Raw genomic sequence first — 17,223 nt, forward strand, 5'->3', positions numbered from 1 at the left:
TTCTGGGTTACCAGGGTGATGAGTCCCACGCCATAAAATAGTCCCACCCCATAAAATACACTCCCAATCAAAAATTTGGACACCTCTCATTCAATTTAATTGTTTTATACATTGTAGATTAGTACTGGAGACATCAAAACTGTAAAATAATGCATATGGAATTATATTGTAAACAAAAACATGTGAATCTTCAGTATTAATCTACAATGTAGAAAATAATACATATAAATAAAAAGCATTGAATGAGAAGGTGTGTCCAGATTTTTGACTGGTAGTGTATATAATTGTTAGGTTCAAAAGGAGTAACAGTGAAGCAATGCAAAAAAAAAAAAAAGCTATGCTGATTAGTTGATGCAGTTTAGTTGTACAGGAATATAATTTTTGGGTGACGGAGCTCCAGAATGGTGTCTATTTGCAGCATAGAATGTATAAAAACCAGAAACTGAAGGAAACATTTGACAAAACCACTTACGGAGCAAATATATATAATGTACATTGTACGCTCCTATCGTGCTATTTTTATTTCTGCACATTGCCTCGAGCAGCAGACAACAGCTACTCCTAAACTATTAATAGTTATGTCTGTATTATTCAGTAAGCGCTTCTATTATGACTTGCTCGCTGGTGCTCAACACCCCCAACGGTTCAAAGTCTGGTCTGGAACTGATGTCCGATCAGATGCTGCTTCATCTACGTTCTGCTTATAACCAGGGCCAAGGGAGCATTAGAGAGAGAGACAGAGTGAGAGAAAGAGAGAAAATATGGGTGTTAAGTGTTGGCACTGGCCCCAGTTCTTGCATAACTCACTGATAATTAGGTTTTTACTGTTGCCAACTCGTAACCATTGCTACAGCCATAGCTATGCAGGTGTTGGCAGGACATCTGAGGGGACTATTAGGAAAATGACACAGAATAGAATAGCATAGAATTGTTACTTGTCAGTATTTCTGCACACAATCACCTTATTTGGAGACAGGGCACACATACAGTGAAGTGTATGTAAATGAAGTTTCATTTAATTGGTGGTTTTCCTCCAGTAGATTTCGCCCTCCTCTCTTTGCTTCTCCAGACCCTATGTGATCCTCACATCCACATCTTTCTTCCTGTCTTCCTAATCAACTTCTGCTTCTCCTAATCATTCTCCTTTGAACATTTCCTTCTTCCTCATAGTTCCTCCTCCTTCTCATTTGCCCACTGTCGGAGGCTTCCTTCGTTTTCCTCCCTCTCCTGCACCATTTCCTCCTCCTCCTCCTCCTCCTCTCCTTTCCCTCCTTGTTTCCCCAGTCTTGTTAGCACTGGTCATGCATGCTTGCCTCCCTGATTAACTAACAAACCCAAGGATGTTACACAGAATAGTGTCTGCTCGCCTCGAGAGAGGCATCGATTTGCTGGCAGGCGGTAACCACACAGACGGCTGGCACATCGAAATGAGCTTGAGAGCAGAAAGTGGAAAAATGAATAACCGCAGAGAGAGAGGAAAACCGAGCATTTTCACATTACTAGCTTCATAGTGGAAAGAATTCTGTGTTTCTGTCCAGATGACCATGCACACAGAAACACTGCTCTGTGGTTTTTCAATAATTGCATATTTAAATGAGGGCAGGCATGAAGTGAATGACAGTATGAGCTCAAGGTGGTGATGAAACTCAAATGCTTCCCAAATTAGTTTCTAGATGAACGACACACACACAAAGATAGAGGACATCTGTTCTCCCAACCACTGTTTAAATTTAAACACAGCAGAAAAAGACCGCCTGTGTGCACGAATGTGTGTGTGAAAGTGTTCATTACCATGTCGGCTTGCGTTTGAAGACAGAGGGTCAGATTTATTATCCATCCATCCATTCTCTATATACCGCTTTATCCTCATTAGGGTCGCGGGGGGTGCTGAAGCCTATCCCAGCTGACTCGGGTGAAGGCAGGGGACACCCAGGACAGGTCGCAGATTTATTATACAGTGGCAAATTCAGAGAACACAGTCAGGGTCACGTGACCTGATTCTCCCCAGAATGGTGAATTTTCCATTTTCAGAAAGTTTCCTTCAGCTTTGTTTGTCCCTATCAAGCAAGTCATTAGGCCTACGTGCAGCTATAATTTCTTAGAGGTGACTTGAAACAGTGTGTTGTAATGTTTTACCATTTTTCTTGTACTAGAAAATGCAGCAGATTCAGTAAGAGTTTGGTTTTCTGGCGCAAACCACCACCCATGATGTCCAAGTAAGGTTGCGTCTATGTGATATAATGCTCTAAGTTATAACCAGTATTTTTAGAAAATCTTGACTTTTAAGTTGAAAAAGGATGACGTGGTTATTCCTGATCACAGCACGCTCTAGTCCCAAGTTTAGACATGCATCATCAATCTGTTACGAAGCATGATTTGAAGATATGCCACTCGATATCAGATGAAAGCAACAAAACTAGGCTAAACACATGACAGTTTATGGGTCAGTGCTTCCCAGTCAGCAGGTTTCAGCTCTGAATGCTTATATCAGAGACTTTCTTGGAATGCAGACGGTCACACATGGAGGATTTTACATGCAAAAGCCAATTATCTTGGATTCCCCTTGAACCACCATCACTAAATGTACCGATCCCAGTAAAGACAATGCAGAGAGCCTTTGGGCTTGGAGGAAGAAAGAAAAGCTCAGTTCGCCTTTTTGTCACAGATTATTCGTTTAGAGACTACTGGCTCTTCAAGCAAACTAACAACCCAGAAGGAAAGAGCTCCTGAGCAAAGCAGTGAGCATTAAAAATGGTTCACCAGGGTGGGATTATGGTTGTGTGGAGCAGGTTTCTGGAGTGGGTGGTGAACAAGTTAGTCATCAAAGGCTTATCATGTGCCAGTACAGCTTTTCTGAATGACATACACATACTTGCCTAGAGTTCCACATGTGCTCATGTAATTTGAGAACTTGAGGTGAGGTCTTGTTTTAATCAGTTTGCTTGTATTTTTGTTTTGAGATAACTGGAGATTGTCAACTGTATTGTGCTATGGATCCCTTGTAGCTTTTGTAAGGACTCAGTAGACACAGATTGTATCTCTCAGTTGTAGATCTGTATGAATGTTCCAATCAATCAGGAGTTTGTCTTTCAAAGGGCAAAAATCTAAATTTCTAATGAAAAGAACATTTGCAGTCAACATCAATTATGCCCTTTTTAAAGCAGCAATCTCTGTTTAACCTGGGCTTTTCCACATACTTAACTTTGTTAAACCAAACATTATGATCCACAGTGCCATGAGGAATTGGAGTAAGAGTTGTGTTTGTTTCTGCAATTTTTCCAATATGCTGCCAATTTTACATGCACGCACCAGGAAGTTTCATCCTGAGATTAAAGGCTGCTGGACACAGTGTAGAAAGCACAGCCAGTCGCTAAATCAGTCTGACACAACCAAATGTGATTAGCCGAAATCAGATCAACAAAGTCCACATTATTGTTGTTTTATGGTTTTATCTGGATAAGAAATAACATTATCTCTTAATTGGCTCTACTATAGTGATAAACTGCGAGCTTAGTGGTTTCAGGATTTGAACTTTAGTTCGTGAACCCAGCAAATAGTTTCAGATTATCTCCTTAAACTTTAAATTTTACTATAGATGGATTAGAACAGAATGGTTTTTGAAAGCCTTTGAAAGCAAGGTTTCCAAACATATGGGAGTTTAACACTCAACCCTTTGCTGATATTGAAATTCAGTAAAAGAAAGCATATTTTCAGGGGCTCTGTGGTTAGCACCTGGGCCTGGGATCTTTCTGCATGGAGTTTGCATGTTCTCCCTGTGCATACGGGGGTTTTCTCCCGGCACTCCAACTTCCTCCCACATTTCAGAAGCATGCTGAGGTTAACTGGTGATTCTAAATTGTCCGTAGGTGTGAGTGTGATTGTTTGTCTGTATGTGTAGCCCTGTGATCGACTGGTGACCTGTCCAGGGTGTCCCCTGCCTTCAGTCAGCTGACCCACAACCCTAATGAGGATGAAGCAGTGTATAGATGGATGGATGTTTTCAGGGTCAAATTATTTTTTATATTTCACTTTTGCCTTATAGACCTCTGTAGCCTGATGTTTGTGATTTCAGCTCTCTGGCTCGCTTCATATATCAGCTGTGCTAATTCATTCCACCAAGAACACAACAATTTTTCGCTACTTTGCTCACAATTGAATGCGTGTAAGTCTGGCGAACCTACAAGCCGCTTATAGCTACATTTGACACTGCTCAAACACAATATGTTGACTGAAGAAAATATATCAAATCATCAAAACAAATCTCAAGGTACAGAATCAACAAAAGTACAGCAGACTGAGGAGTCACCACCTGTCTGACTTCCCAGTGTTGGGTTTTTGGATCCTCGGTAAGAGCTGGCACACTCCAAGTCTGGCTCTGTTTCTGGAGTCTCCAGATGGGTCGGACGCCTGGTTGAGCCCCAGAAATTCGTAAACGTGTGTGAGAGAGAAGATAATCACAAAAGAGCTGTGTAAGACTGAGAAAGAGAGAATCTGCATGCTGATTTCTAGGACAAAGTAAGGCCAAAGTTGTTTCCATAATGCATTTTTATGCACATTTTAAAGAATCATATTACAAGAAGTTATTAGAAGCATTGAACCCCCCCCCCCCCCCCCCCCCCAAAGTTTTCCATGCTCTCTTGAAGTGGTTATTCACTTTATAAGAAAAGAGCATCTGAGCATAATAGAAGCAGGAAACACTATTTTTTTAAGAAGTTTTAACATCAAACATTTAACTCGCATGAGGTGTTTCCATTCCTTTCCTTATGTTTGCCTTTAGACAGTGCAAAAGATCTCCAATAACAGCTGATATAAAAGACTAACTACAACTTTTCTGATAAAAGCAGCTCCTGGAGACTTGTCTCCATTTTTTCTAACATACTCTGTTTATTACAGCCATGCATAGCGCAGCCTTTACTGCCATCTTCTGATGACTCTATGCAGCCTAGTTTATTCACTACAACATCGTTAATGGAAACAAGCCTAATTTCCAGCTCCATTTATTGGATTTTTTTTTTCCAAAAGTTTGCCTCAAATTCACTTGACAGTTATATGAAAACCCGGCTACAGAGACTGTATATGTGTGGGCAGTCATGTGTTACCACCCAGGTTGATTAGCACCAGTTGTCTTGTATCCAAGGTCTGTCTGAGACTGCCCTCTCCTCTCCTCTCCACTCCACTCTCTTCAGTTCTTCCTTTCTCACTTTGTCTTCATTAAATCTCTTTTTTCTCCCACTAAGCTTTTTTTCCTTTCTTCTTCTTTCTCGACCTCCCTATTTTTCTTCACGCTATTTCCCATGTGACATAATTATGGTTAAGTTGAAGCTGCTCTTTTCCTCACACTTAGAAAAGAAAAGATATGGTGTTTGTAGCATACTGTAATTTGTTAATGCCAGTCAAACAAGGCCATACTAACTGTAGGACTGTGGAGCAGTGAGGTCTAACCAAAAAAAATAAAAAGCCTAAAGGCCACCACTGAAGTAACACTGAGACCAGGAGGAAAGGCAGGAAAGAAAGTGATCTGTGTGGAAGGAAATCAGAATGGGAGAGAAAATGGAGGCCAGGAGGAAGACTGTGAACACAGAGAGGAAGAAGATCAAAGCTTGTTGCTTGTTGTTCAAGTTCAAACCAACTCCCAGTTTGCCCTCAAATCTCCTGTTACCATGGTGATTTAACTGCCGATGCGGTGTCCCAGGAGACTCTGTCCAGAAAACACAGGGAGAGAGGAAATCGCACAAGGACAGGCAGAAGGACAAAACAGCACAGGTGTGCTAGACAAGAGCTGCACTACAATGAATGTACAATTCCATTTATCCAATTCATGAAACATCCATGCATTCAGTCAAACTCAGTGTGGTGTTCAGTTAGTTTTTGTCAAGATTGCTTAGAAATGTTTCTTCCTGCAAAACAGCATTGAATGTTGCTAAACCTTCGGAAAATAAATGTCATGTTAAACTCTGATATTGTGTTTCCGATATCACTCAGATTGACACATATATGCACTGCCATTCAAAAGTTTGGGGTCACTTAGAAATGTCCTTATTTTTGAAAGGCTAGCAGTTTTTTTTTTCAATGAAGATAACGTTAAATTAATCAGAAATATAGTTTAGACATTGTTAATGTGGGAAATGACTATTCTTGTGCTGCCCCCAAATGGCCAAAAAATCTGATTTAAATGGTTGTTCATGTTAAATTAATATGAAAAAAGTAGAAGTATTTTGGTGTGGTACGCACTAAATTTTCACTTATTTTTCAAACCAGTATGTTTGCACATATTGAGCCAACACTGGTTCTGGGTCAGCTTCAACTCAGCGATTTTTAGTGAATTTTCACAGAAGATTGTTGCTGCTACCACATGTTTGGACAGGACTTTCTACATAAGACAGGTTACTGAGGCACAAAATGCAACAACAAAACAATGGAAAAACACCTTGTTCGCATGGTTAATAGCAGCACTTTTCTTTTGATTATCTTAAACTCCTTTTGTCCTTTTATCAGTCAGAGTAGCTTTTTATTTTTATTGTGCTCATTCAGTAACAACAAGGCTGACAGTCTAATGCTGTGATACCTTCATTTGGCTTTGTTTACTTCTTGTCTTTGTGCAACATGTTTATTTAACATGCCAAGCACTTTAGTATGTATTGTTAATGTAACTGCAAAGGCATAAAAAGAAAATGCTTCTTGTATTTAGCTCAATGACAAAAATCACTAATGTCACTACTCTCTCTCTCTCTGTGTGTGTCTTTGTCTACGTCTCTCTCCACAGCTGTATCATTCATGAGACACAGCGCGTCAGCCTTTGGATTTGCCGTGAGTTTCAGCTCTCTTCTCTCCCTCCATTTGCATTGATCAATTAGTCATAAGTTGGGTCTTGGTGATTTATTAATGAAAGCCGGTATGAAAGTGTTATTGGTCCCTTTGTCTCCAAGGTAACAGGGCAGAGAGGAGAGTCTGAGCAAGGAGCCCAGGTTGAATGTCAAAAAGCTTTTTTTGTGTTTGTTAAACAGATCTGCAGGCTCTAACCAGGAGGACACTTCCTAGTAGTTCTTATTATTCGGAGGAAATGATTGAGACTGTAATTAGTTTAAAAAATATGACTTAATAACATTGAAGCGAAAATTAAAATACCCACGCCCAAGGCCAGTGAGGGAAATGTGATTAGCATAATGTGATTAAAATATTATAACCCATAATCTGCAGTGCTAGCTATCTCTTTATTAGAGATTGGATTTTAATTAGCAAGTGCTTGGCTGTCTATGACAGATTTAATAAAGTAGTGAGAAGGAAATAAGTGGATGCAACCCAACGTACAGAGGTTAGATCATGCAGCTGATCATCGGTAGCTTTAGCTGCTATGATGTTGAAAGTCAACATTTTCCTTTACATTTTGTAGAAATTAAATGATAATGATCATGGCTTACTGTGTGGTTCAGTGTCAGAGGAGAAAAGACTTTTTTAGTTTAAGAAAGGTTGACTGGAGAATGAAGCACAAAGTTGTATTTTGTGTTGATAAAAATGTTTTTCCCATTAGTTTTCCTATGGCAGTGAAACATTGACACCAGTTCTTCAGTTAAATAATACATTTGAAATGTTTCACACTAGCAAGCTTGAATTAGAAATCTACTACGACATTGCGATGGACACATAACCTGAACAGATCATTATTCTATGCTGTTGAAATACAATATTACTAGGTGCACTTTACAAGCTACTTGTTTATTACAAAAGCACAGGATTTTACATTGCATGTGGTATGTAATTAGGTTACTGCTCTGGAGGCTACAGATACCACAACACATTTCATGTCATGGTGCAAGTAGTTTTTAGAAATGTTATCTTTCTTTCTCTGCTTGACTTCTTGGTCCCCGTTTCTGTTTCTGGCGTAGTTTGATGCCACACTGGACGTCCTGTCATCAGTCATCGTCCTCTGGCGCTACAGCAATGCAGCAGCTGTGCACTCTGCACACAGAGAGTATATGTGAGTACAAAACACAGTTCTGACTGTAATTAATGTTTGGTTATTATTGAATTTGTGCACTTCTACATTATATCTCTCCACCCGCACTAAAACCACAGCATCTGCATTTCACTGTATGCATTCATCTGTTCACCCAGTGTATTGTAGAGTTTATTGAGGTTTTCATGTCTCTTTCCTCTCTTGTTTTTTGCTTTACAAATCCTACCTCTGCTGTAGTGTGTAAGGGCTTCATCCCACCGCCTTACAATCCAGTTATTTCTTGCATTTGTGTGATTTGTCTGAGGTATACAGTTCACCATTTTTCTGAAAAATAGGACAAACTTAGTTTCATTCTGGTCTCAGATACAGAAAAGATGTAAGAAATGTGTTTTATTCATTTATTCATTACTTTGGTCAACAGAAATAAAAGATCCATCCATGAATCCATTTTTCTGAACTCCCAGTGTCTGCAAATGGACTGTTTGTATTTCAATGTGTGAACTCCTGTCTTATTAGGTTTTTAGTCATGTTGGATATTCCCACGTGGATTAAGTGATTTTAGAAAGCCTATTTCCTAGTTTTCAGGGTTGGAAAGTGCAACAGCACATCCTAATTGAACCAAGTGACGTGTTGCTGTATATCAATGCTACGCACAAGCCCGTTAATCCATCAGGTTGGCTGTAGCTCAGCTGAGTTCATCAATTAACTGTCAGGCTGCACAGAGCCTTGCTCGTCTTACACCTCTGCTTAGCTCAGAGGTGTCGCAGGTGATGAAAGACCAAGCTGCCACTTTACCATCCATTAACACTCACGCACTCACACACCTGAACCTGTACGGGCATTACCGCACACAGATCCGATTTTTATCCAGTCTTGTCAGGACTTGCTGCTGTATGTGGCCAAACACACAAAAACAGACACATCAAAGCACACAACACAACATGCTCTAGAAAGCTGGAACAAAAAAAATGCTTCTGCATGAAGTGTTGTTGCAAAGAAAGGCAGAGTCGTGGAAGTCAGCATATGTAAAGAGTGAGAGAGTAAGACTTAGAGAGCTATTTACACACAGGTATAACAAGTTTGAGGGGAACTGAATAAATTCTGTTGCAGTCTTTTGATGGAGAACGAAATGAACCTTGTTTTATGCAGCTCGACATGTTTTTTCCCAATTATATTTTAGCTATTTGGGGTCTTGTTGGTATATCACATATTTTTTTTAAACAGGTTTAGGGTTTAAGCAATTTCTGGCCATTTTTTGCCCCTGTATATTTTTCCTCACTGTGAATTCATTTTTCACTGCAGTATAAAGTCCTGCACCTCTGTGGGAACAGAACAACCATAAAGATAGAGAGCGAACTTAAGAGGTCTTCTATGCAATACAGCAAAGTTATTCTAAATGATAAAATTTCTCTGAAATATGCAGTTTTATCACACAGCACAATGCCACAGATGTGGCAAGATTTGAGGGAGCGTGCAATTGGCATGCTGGCAGCAGGAATGTCAACCAGAGCTGTTGCTGGTGTATTGAATGTTCATTTCTCTACCATAAGCCGTCTCCAAAGGCGTTTCAGAGAATTTGGCAGTACATCCAAGCAGCCTCACAACCGCAGACCAGGTGTAACCACACCAGCCCAGGACCTCCACATCCAGCATGTTCACCTCCAAGATGGTCTGAGATCAGCCACTCGGACAGCTGCTGAAACAATCGGTTTGCATAACCAAAGAATTTCTGTACAAACTGTCAGAAACCGTCTCAGGGAAGCTCATCTGCATGCTCGTCGTCCTCTTTGGAGTCTCGACCTAACTCCAGTTCATGGTCGTAACCGACTTGAGTGGGCAAATGCTCACATTCAATGGCGTCTGGCACGTTGGAGAGCTGTTCTCTTCACGGATGAATCCCGGTTTACACTGTTCAGGGCAGATGGCAGACAGGGTGTGTGGCATCGTGCACAAAACTGCACCTTTCAGAGTGGCCTTTTATTGTGGGCAGTCTAAGGCACACCTGTGCACTAATCATGGTGTCTAATCAGCATCTTGATATGGCACACCTGTGAGGTGGGATGGATTATCTCAGCAAAGGAGAAGTGCTCACAGGTTTAGACAGATTTGTGAACAATATTTGAGAGAAATGGTGATATTGTGGATGTGGAAAAAGTTTTAGATCTTTGAGTTCATCTCATAAAAAATGGGAGCAAAAACAAAAGTGTTGCGTTTATATTTTTGTTGAGTATACAATTAAATGAAGATAGAACTTCTGTTTGGGAGCAAAGAGAAAAGAGTCAGCATTCGTAAACATCTTGAGACTCGGTGTCTTAAAACAACCGATCATTTTTGTAACCTTGGAGTGTTAATATACTCAGATTTCACCTTTAACATCCATATCAAAGCTGTCACCAAAGCACATTTTTTTCCAACTCAAAAACATCAACAGAATTAAAAGTTTTGTCTATCAGAAGGACCAAGAGAAACTCATCCATGCATTCATCATGATATTCATGGTAATTTAACAGAACTTCCCAAAAAGAGCATTAAACAGCTTCAGCTCATTCAGAATGCTGCTGCTAGAGTTTTAACCACGACTAAGAGATCTGAACGCATTACACCACTTCTAAAATCTCTACTCTGGCTTCCAGTCAGTCACAGAATAGATTTTAAAACCCTCCTGATCGTTTACAAATCCTAGAACCGTTTAGGCCCAGAATACAAAAGTGTCTACATTTGGTGAAAGTTGAATCTTCACTGGCATTTTATTCCACTTGTTTGCAGCATAACAGCTAAATGCTGCTTCTCCATGTTTTGTCTGGACTCTAACCTGGACTAGCTGACCTGAGTCCTTAGATCTAAGAGCCCTTCTAGGTTTGTATTCTCTGAACATATCACAGATAAATCTAGGTTGAAAACATTTCTTTTCTCATGCGCCTATGCATGAAATCTGCACGGTGTAACTATCTGCACCTCACTGTAATGCTCTTAATGTTTTATGTAAAACACTTTGAATTGACTTAGACATGAAGGGTGCTGTACAAATAAACTTGCATTGAGTTGCCTTCTTAGCTGTGTCATTGAGCACATATTTTTTAGTGCTTTACAGAATCTGATTAGGTTGAATGACTTTTTTTTGATAAATGTTGTCTTAAATAATAATGTGTAAGTTCATATTTGGTTAATTTTCCCATTAGAACTGAATGCCACATCACTGATTAGAGCATTCATTGGAAACCACTGAAAGTGTCAGTTAGTTCTCTATTTTGTTCTTTTTTAAAATTTTCTGGCTCTGATAGAAAGAGGGAATGTGTGTTTTTTTAATATTTTGTTTAATTTTGTTGTAATTTTTTTCTGTCTTTTAAACCATGCTGACAATTTTTGGGCTACAGGGGGTTTGGAGGTCGTTGTTCATGCATGTCCAGTCTGATGTTTCTTATAGAAAACGTTTGAGGGGTCAAACAAACTTGACTTGATTTGTGGGTCAACGCAACAACTACAGTGACTATAAATGCTCTATTTTCACAATTGGAAAAGGAAAATCACCACTTCACTGCTCCTGTCAGGATACTGTTGTTTCTGTTCTGCAGTGAGCTAGATGAGAGGGAGAGATGTTGTATCGGAGCCCACAGATGCATCAAAGGGAGAAAGACTTTTAAGGACTGTGCATAGGAAAGTGTCATCTGTCCTCCCCCTGTAAAAACATACTTATCCCCTGTATTTTTTAATCAGTGTGCTGAGAGAAGTTGCCATGTTGGTAGCACACATTGCTTCAAATAGACTGGAAACAGCCTTCCAGTTTCTGCCATAAACAGAGACTGTGCTGTTTGTCGAAAATGAGTCCAAATGTGGCATCACGCATGGTGGACTCTGCCAGAGAAAGTGTCATGTGGCTAAGTTTATTATTAACCTGTGTGAAATTAACTGTAATTGAGAGGAACTTTTGCATCACTGCCATATCACTGATCAAATTATTACTGTCTAAAGTCTAAGATGACATGGCTATAGTTAATCATAGGTAGGTAGGTAAATACAAGTAAAAGGAACAAGCCCTGGGGAAACTGTCTGCTCTCCTTTAAGCCTGTTTAGGTCATGCTTTGGTTTGAACTTCATGTAACATAATTTTCATGCTCTTGCTCACCGATGCTAACTGAACATTCTTCTTTCTGCTTGTGTGTCTGCAGAGCATGTGTCATCCTTGGGGTTGTGTTTGTTCTCTCCTCCCTGTGTATCCTTGGAAAGGCCATCCACAATCTGGCTACCGGGATGCCGCCAGAAGTGGTGAGGCTTCACACACATACACCAGCCCACCTGCACTGGAATTCATTCATATAGAACAAGGTTTGGCAAAGAGTCCCTACAAGAGTCAACACAATTATTGCGTGATATTCACTGCATGTAGTTTGGGTTTCAGATTTGACTGATCACCATTGTAATTGCAACCACATCTAAAGCAAATTGTGGTCCTTCTGGTTCTACATTTTGAGTTTACACAGCAAGTGGTGATTTCAGGAGACTCTTGTTATTGGTGTGGCATTGAAGGACTGCTACCTGATTAAAGGCCCTACTTTATCCATACAAGCACAACAGCAAACATGAAGCAGTCGGTCCTGGGTGCATCCACTGTGTGGCTGCTTCCAAACACACCTGCTGTTTCGGTTCATGTGAGTGCAGTCGGACAACGTGCAGAATGGCACAGTGCAGTGATTAATAAATACACTCTCAGCCAGTCACATCCCTGATCTGATCAGTGGGAAACAGCTGTGCCAATCACGCTGAAGTGTCATATCAACAGCTCAACAGATGGAGAGACTTTCCTCTGATGAAGTCCCTGATCAGGGTGTCTCACATCAGGGTTACCTTTTTCCAATTTTGGAAAGCAAAAGCCACAAAGGATATAACGCTCTAGTATTGTGTTAAACTCTTTCACAGGATCCTCTAAACACATAAACTGAAATTAGCATGGAAAACATGGCCACTTTAAAACAAATAAAAATGATGCCAAAGTGTTAATTCTTTGATTTATGTTTACAATATAAAATTTTTAAATTCATTTTTAATGCAAGGTTGAGACTTTTTTTGGAAGGTTTGCCAGTGATTATGCAGCTTTCTGTGCCTTAGGCTTTTGTATCTGTATTTCCACAGCAGTGTAAACAATGTGTTTTTGAGCAAAAGGGCAAACACAGGGGACTGTGTGTGTGTTTTCACAACTCAAACCACAACACGTACACACACTGTACACACATGTTTACAGGCAGCACACCCCAAACACACACATATTTGTATTACCAGACATATGGATATTAATTCGTAATGTACAGTGTAGCACTTGTACACACAAAGCAACACACATAAATCAGCACAGTGAGGTAGGGTTTCTTTTTATAGCCCTCTGCTGTAGTTCTTCTGACGTCAGAGGTTTTTGTCTCCCTCAACCTGACTTTTGTTCATTTTTTTTCTTCGACACAGACACACACACGTTCTTTCTCTTTAATGTCAACATCACTCCCCTCCACCCCTCTCTAGAGGTGTAAAGACTATGAATGAGGTCCCAAAATAGTCTCATCTTTCTGTTGCTGGGGTACAGCCCAGCTCTTCCATCATCACACTGTTTTGGGAGTACCACACTGCATCCTTTCCAGTTCTCTGCTTTTGAACCCTCGTATTTGGTTTGTAAATGATTTAGCCCTCACCATCTGTCCATTTCACTAACCAGTGACGCCAAAACACAGGGAGGAAAGGCAGATTTTCTACACTCCAAAAAACTCCATTGTCTTAACTTTCTTATTATGTGGCTTCAAAGTTTCAAGTTACGCCCACTGATTTAGTTGCAGGCCCAGCAGTGTTTCCAAATCCCAAAATATCTTCACATTTCACCATTGATGTTTTGAAACTCGGCACAGCTTACGTTGGAATTTTAAACTTCAGCACTGAGCTGAAAAGAAATGTGGGACCCAGGGCGGCATTTTATAAAATCATGGTAAAGGTACCCACTGGAGTTTTCTTGTAGACAAATAAAAATGCATTTATTTTAGTATACAAGGTCCTACTTTCTTAAATATATCGAAAATATTGTGTAAATTTTGGTTAGGATTATTATTCTGTGCTCTTCCCGGAGGGTTGTTAATGTGCCAAAATTCAGATGAAAAAGTTTACATGGTACATTAAAAGTTAAGGCAGTTGGCTTATACTTGTATATTACACACAGTATTTATATGTATAGATATATTATTACCAGAAGATTCTGTATTCAGAAAGAAAGCAAAAGCAACTCTCTGCCGTTGTATTTGTTCATCCTGCCTCCCAAAAATAAATCGGCTAAGACATCGTCTGTGGCCTTGCTAGCAATATAAGCACCAACTGTGCTCTGTTTGCCTTCTCTTTCCTTTTTCCTCTCATCTCTATACGTTTATCAAGTAGGTAGCATGAATTTTTGAGTTGAACCAGTTTCACCTCACAGACACGTCTGGGTTTGTGTAACCTCAGGCAAAATAGCTTTTCTTTTCCCCTGCTTGTGATATTTCCAAAGAAATCACACAGTGTCTAAAATATTCTTACTGTCTTATGTCTCCCACTGCTTATGCACTGGAGTAAATAAACTGAATATTAAAAGTCAGGTAACAGCAGACTAATTAGAAAACTGACACAAGTATAAGCCACAGAATTTAAACCATTGACAGGCAAAGTGAGTAACATTGATCTCATTATAATGTAATGTTCTGCTGGAAAACCTTGGCTCTTTGCATTCATGTGGATGTTCCTTTGACATGCAACTTCCACATGAGCACCGTTGCTAACTGAGGCACGCACGACAATGACAACAGCCTTTCTCAGTAGGACAGTGTGCCCCACCACACTGCAAAATCTGCTCAGGAACAGCTGGAGGAACATGACGAAGAGCCCAGGCATCAGACTCTCCCGATCCCAGTCTGAACAAGCATGATCCATGAACGCCAGAACCCAAAGGACCCAAAAGATCCACTGCCAACGTACCATACCAGACACCACAGGACCTCCCCAATGGTTCTGTGACCATGTCCCAAAAAATCAAAGCTGTTTTCAGAAACAGGATCGGCTTTATTGGCTGAATATGTGCACACATTCAGGAAATTTGACAAAATATAAATCAATTCTTGTACTCAAAATACATAGACCCAAAAATGCATGCATTTTAGACAAAGGCAACAGGGGTTTATCTACTATATATGACTATAGATATGTATATGCAGATAAGAATGAATGCAGCTATCAACAACATGAATATTACTACTTAGGTGGATGATAGTGAAATGGAGTAGATAGCAAAGTTACTGAAATGAATGCTAATGGGTATGTAGTATACAGTGGTTCAGAGTACAGGGACTCAAAAATAATTGTTTCTGTCATTATAGATGGATCTTATTGTTGATTTCATTGATAGCCTGTGGGGAGAAGTTGTTTTTGTGTTTGGTTGTTTTGATGTCAGCACTCTGAGTGGGATGGGTCTCTGGATTAGGCCGGTGGTTTTATTGTTATGACAGATGGTATATAACCTGTGTATCCAAAGAGTTGGGATACTAAATTTAGCAAAATGAGAAACACCAGACAAAGATGTAAATGATGAAGGATAAAGTGAGGGTTTACATTCACTTACTTGCATGTAGGATTTAAGGGACAGATTAATGTCCATTATGCAAGTTCTAAAGGGAATTTGCAGGCATCTGTTCTTGACAAAGCAAGTGTGTGAATCTTCTTGAGAATTTTAAGGGCAGTGTTTGATGGTATAAAATTGGGTAATTCAAGCCTCTCTGACCACAAATGAAAAGAGATAAAGCCAAAAGAAGAGGTTAGAGAAGCAGGTTGAGGCCAGTAGCTATTCTTCAGACTGTTTTTGATGCTCCAGTGCTATTATGTTAATAGAATCTGGGGGTGTTAGGGCTCAGAGGACCTTCCTGACACCAGCAAGAGCCTATTACCACTGTCGGTTTCTTTGACATTCTCGGTTTCTTTCCTTGAGCATCTCTTTCATTTCTTCATATCTTCTCTTTCAGTCACCCCTTTTATCTGGATTTAAACCCTGTGCATAGCTATATATGTATTTGCTCTGATAATCTTTGCCCTGTTGGTCCGTCCAGCTTCCTGTGGTGAATGGCTCTCAGCATGTAACTTACATCTAATTAATTATCGATTCATTTAAGAGGGATTTCAGCCATCTGGCTCAGTCTTTTTATGTAGGAAACTGTAACTGGCACTTGGCCTTGGCTGTATTTGTGGATGCAGGATTATGAAGGACAAAAGAATATCATCTTCGTCGCATTTATCCAGTTTCTCTCCCTTTGCTATCTCATTCATTATCCTTTGCCATTCTTTCTGTTCCATTGGCTGCCTCGCCCCTCTTTCAGTATTATATCCATACCTTTTCTCTATCTTTTCTATCTGTTTCCATTATCATGACTATCTCTGCTGCTTTGTCCATTTCAGAATCTTATTTTTATCATACCTATAGCTTTCCTTTCTTTGTGTCCACCTTCGTGCTTTTATTTGGCAGAGACCTGTCTTCTCACTGAAATCTTCATCAAACAGCAGTCAGAGGTGATTTATCGTACCACAAGTGATCTGTTTATGCTCTCTCTTTGTGTGTGTGTGTCTGCAGAACTGTGTGTTTGTGACTGAGCTTGAAGTGTAAAATGAAAGGAATTGGATTCAGTGATGAATCTGCAGCATGAGTATGATGTATCTCAATTGATAGTGTCGTTGTCTAAACTTTGTTCTCTGGTTTCTCCTTCTGAGTGATCTTTTCATTCGTATGTAAATCGAGCGGCCTGAAGAAAGCCGCAGTACCCCGTGTGTACTGTAAATCGCTGCTACCTTGAAGTATCAGGCTGTAAACTCATACTGGGTGGACAGAGGGTGCAGAAAATCAGGAATCCTGATTCGTGTCACGTCCTGGGTTGCTGCTCTCATGGCGGGCTGTCTGTGTCTAGAGCCTGATTAAACACAGAGAGCTGAGATTGGCTCCTACCACTTCTAAGCATTAGAGAGAGGAGGGGGCAGTGCATAGCAATGCAACAAATTTATACATACAACACAGTGACACACAAACGGCTTTCCATAAGGGTCTAAATAGGAAATCACCTTTTGTCTTTTAGAGCCTGTTAAAACATACTATATTTATACAGCAACTACTAAAGACTACACAGAATACTGTAAAGCAGAGAAAATACAGTTCACAGCTGAGAAATACTGACCACAAGCCAGTATAGGATGTAAATGCATGTGAGATAAGTTCAACAATTACCTATGGTTGA

General features: G+C 40.0%; 1 protein-coding gene across 1 annotated transcript in view; it reads left to right on the top strand.

Moving 5' to 3' along the window:
- Positions 1-17,223, top strand: part of LOC110966561 (transmembrane protein 163-like) — an 84,942-nt gene that overhangs the window by 58,075 nt on the left and 9,644 nt on the right. Inside the window, exons 3-5 of the mRNA XM_022215959.2 lie at positions 6,764-6,807; positions 7,884-7,975; positions 12,121-12,217. Coding sequence (XP_022071651.1) covers positions 6,764-6,807; positions 7,884-7,975; positions 12,121-12,217 — 233 coding nt within the window. The remainder of the gene's footprint in view (positions 1-6,763; positions 6,808-7,883; positions 7,976-12,120; positions 12,218-17,223) is intronic.

The sequence above is a fragment of the Acanthochromis polyacanthus genome, chromosome 14 (assembly GCF_021347895.1).
Source record: "Acanthochromis polyacanthus isolate Apoly-LR-REF ecotype Palm Island chromosome 14, KAUST_Apoly_ChrSc, whole genome shotgun sequence".
NCBI classification, from domain to species: domain Eukaryota; kingdom Metazoa; phylum Chordata; class Actinopteri; family Pomacentridae; genus Acanthochromis; species Acanthochromis polyacanthus.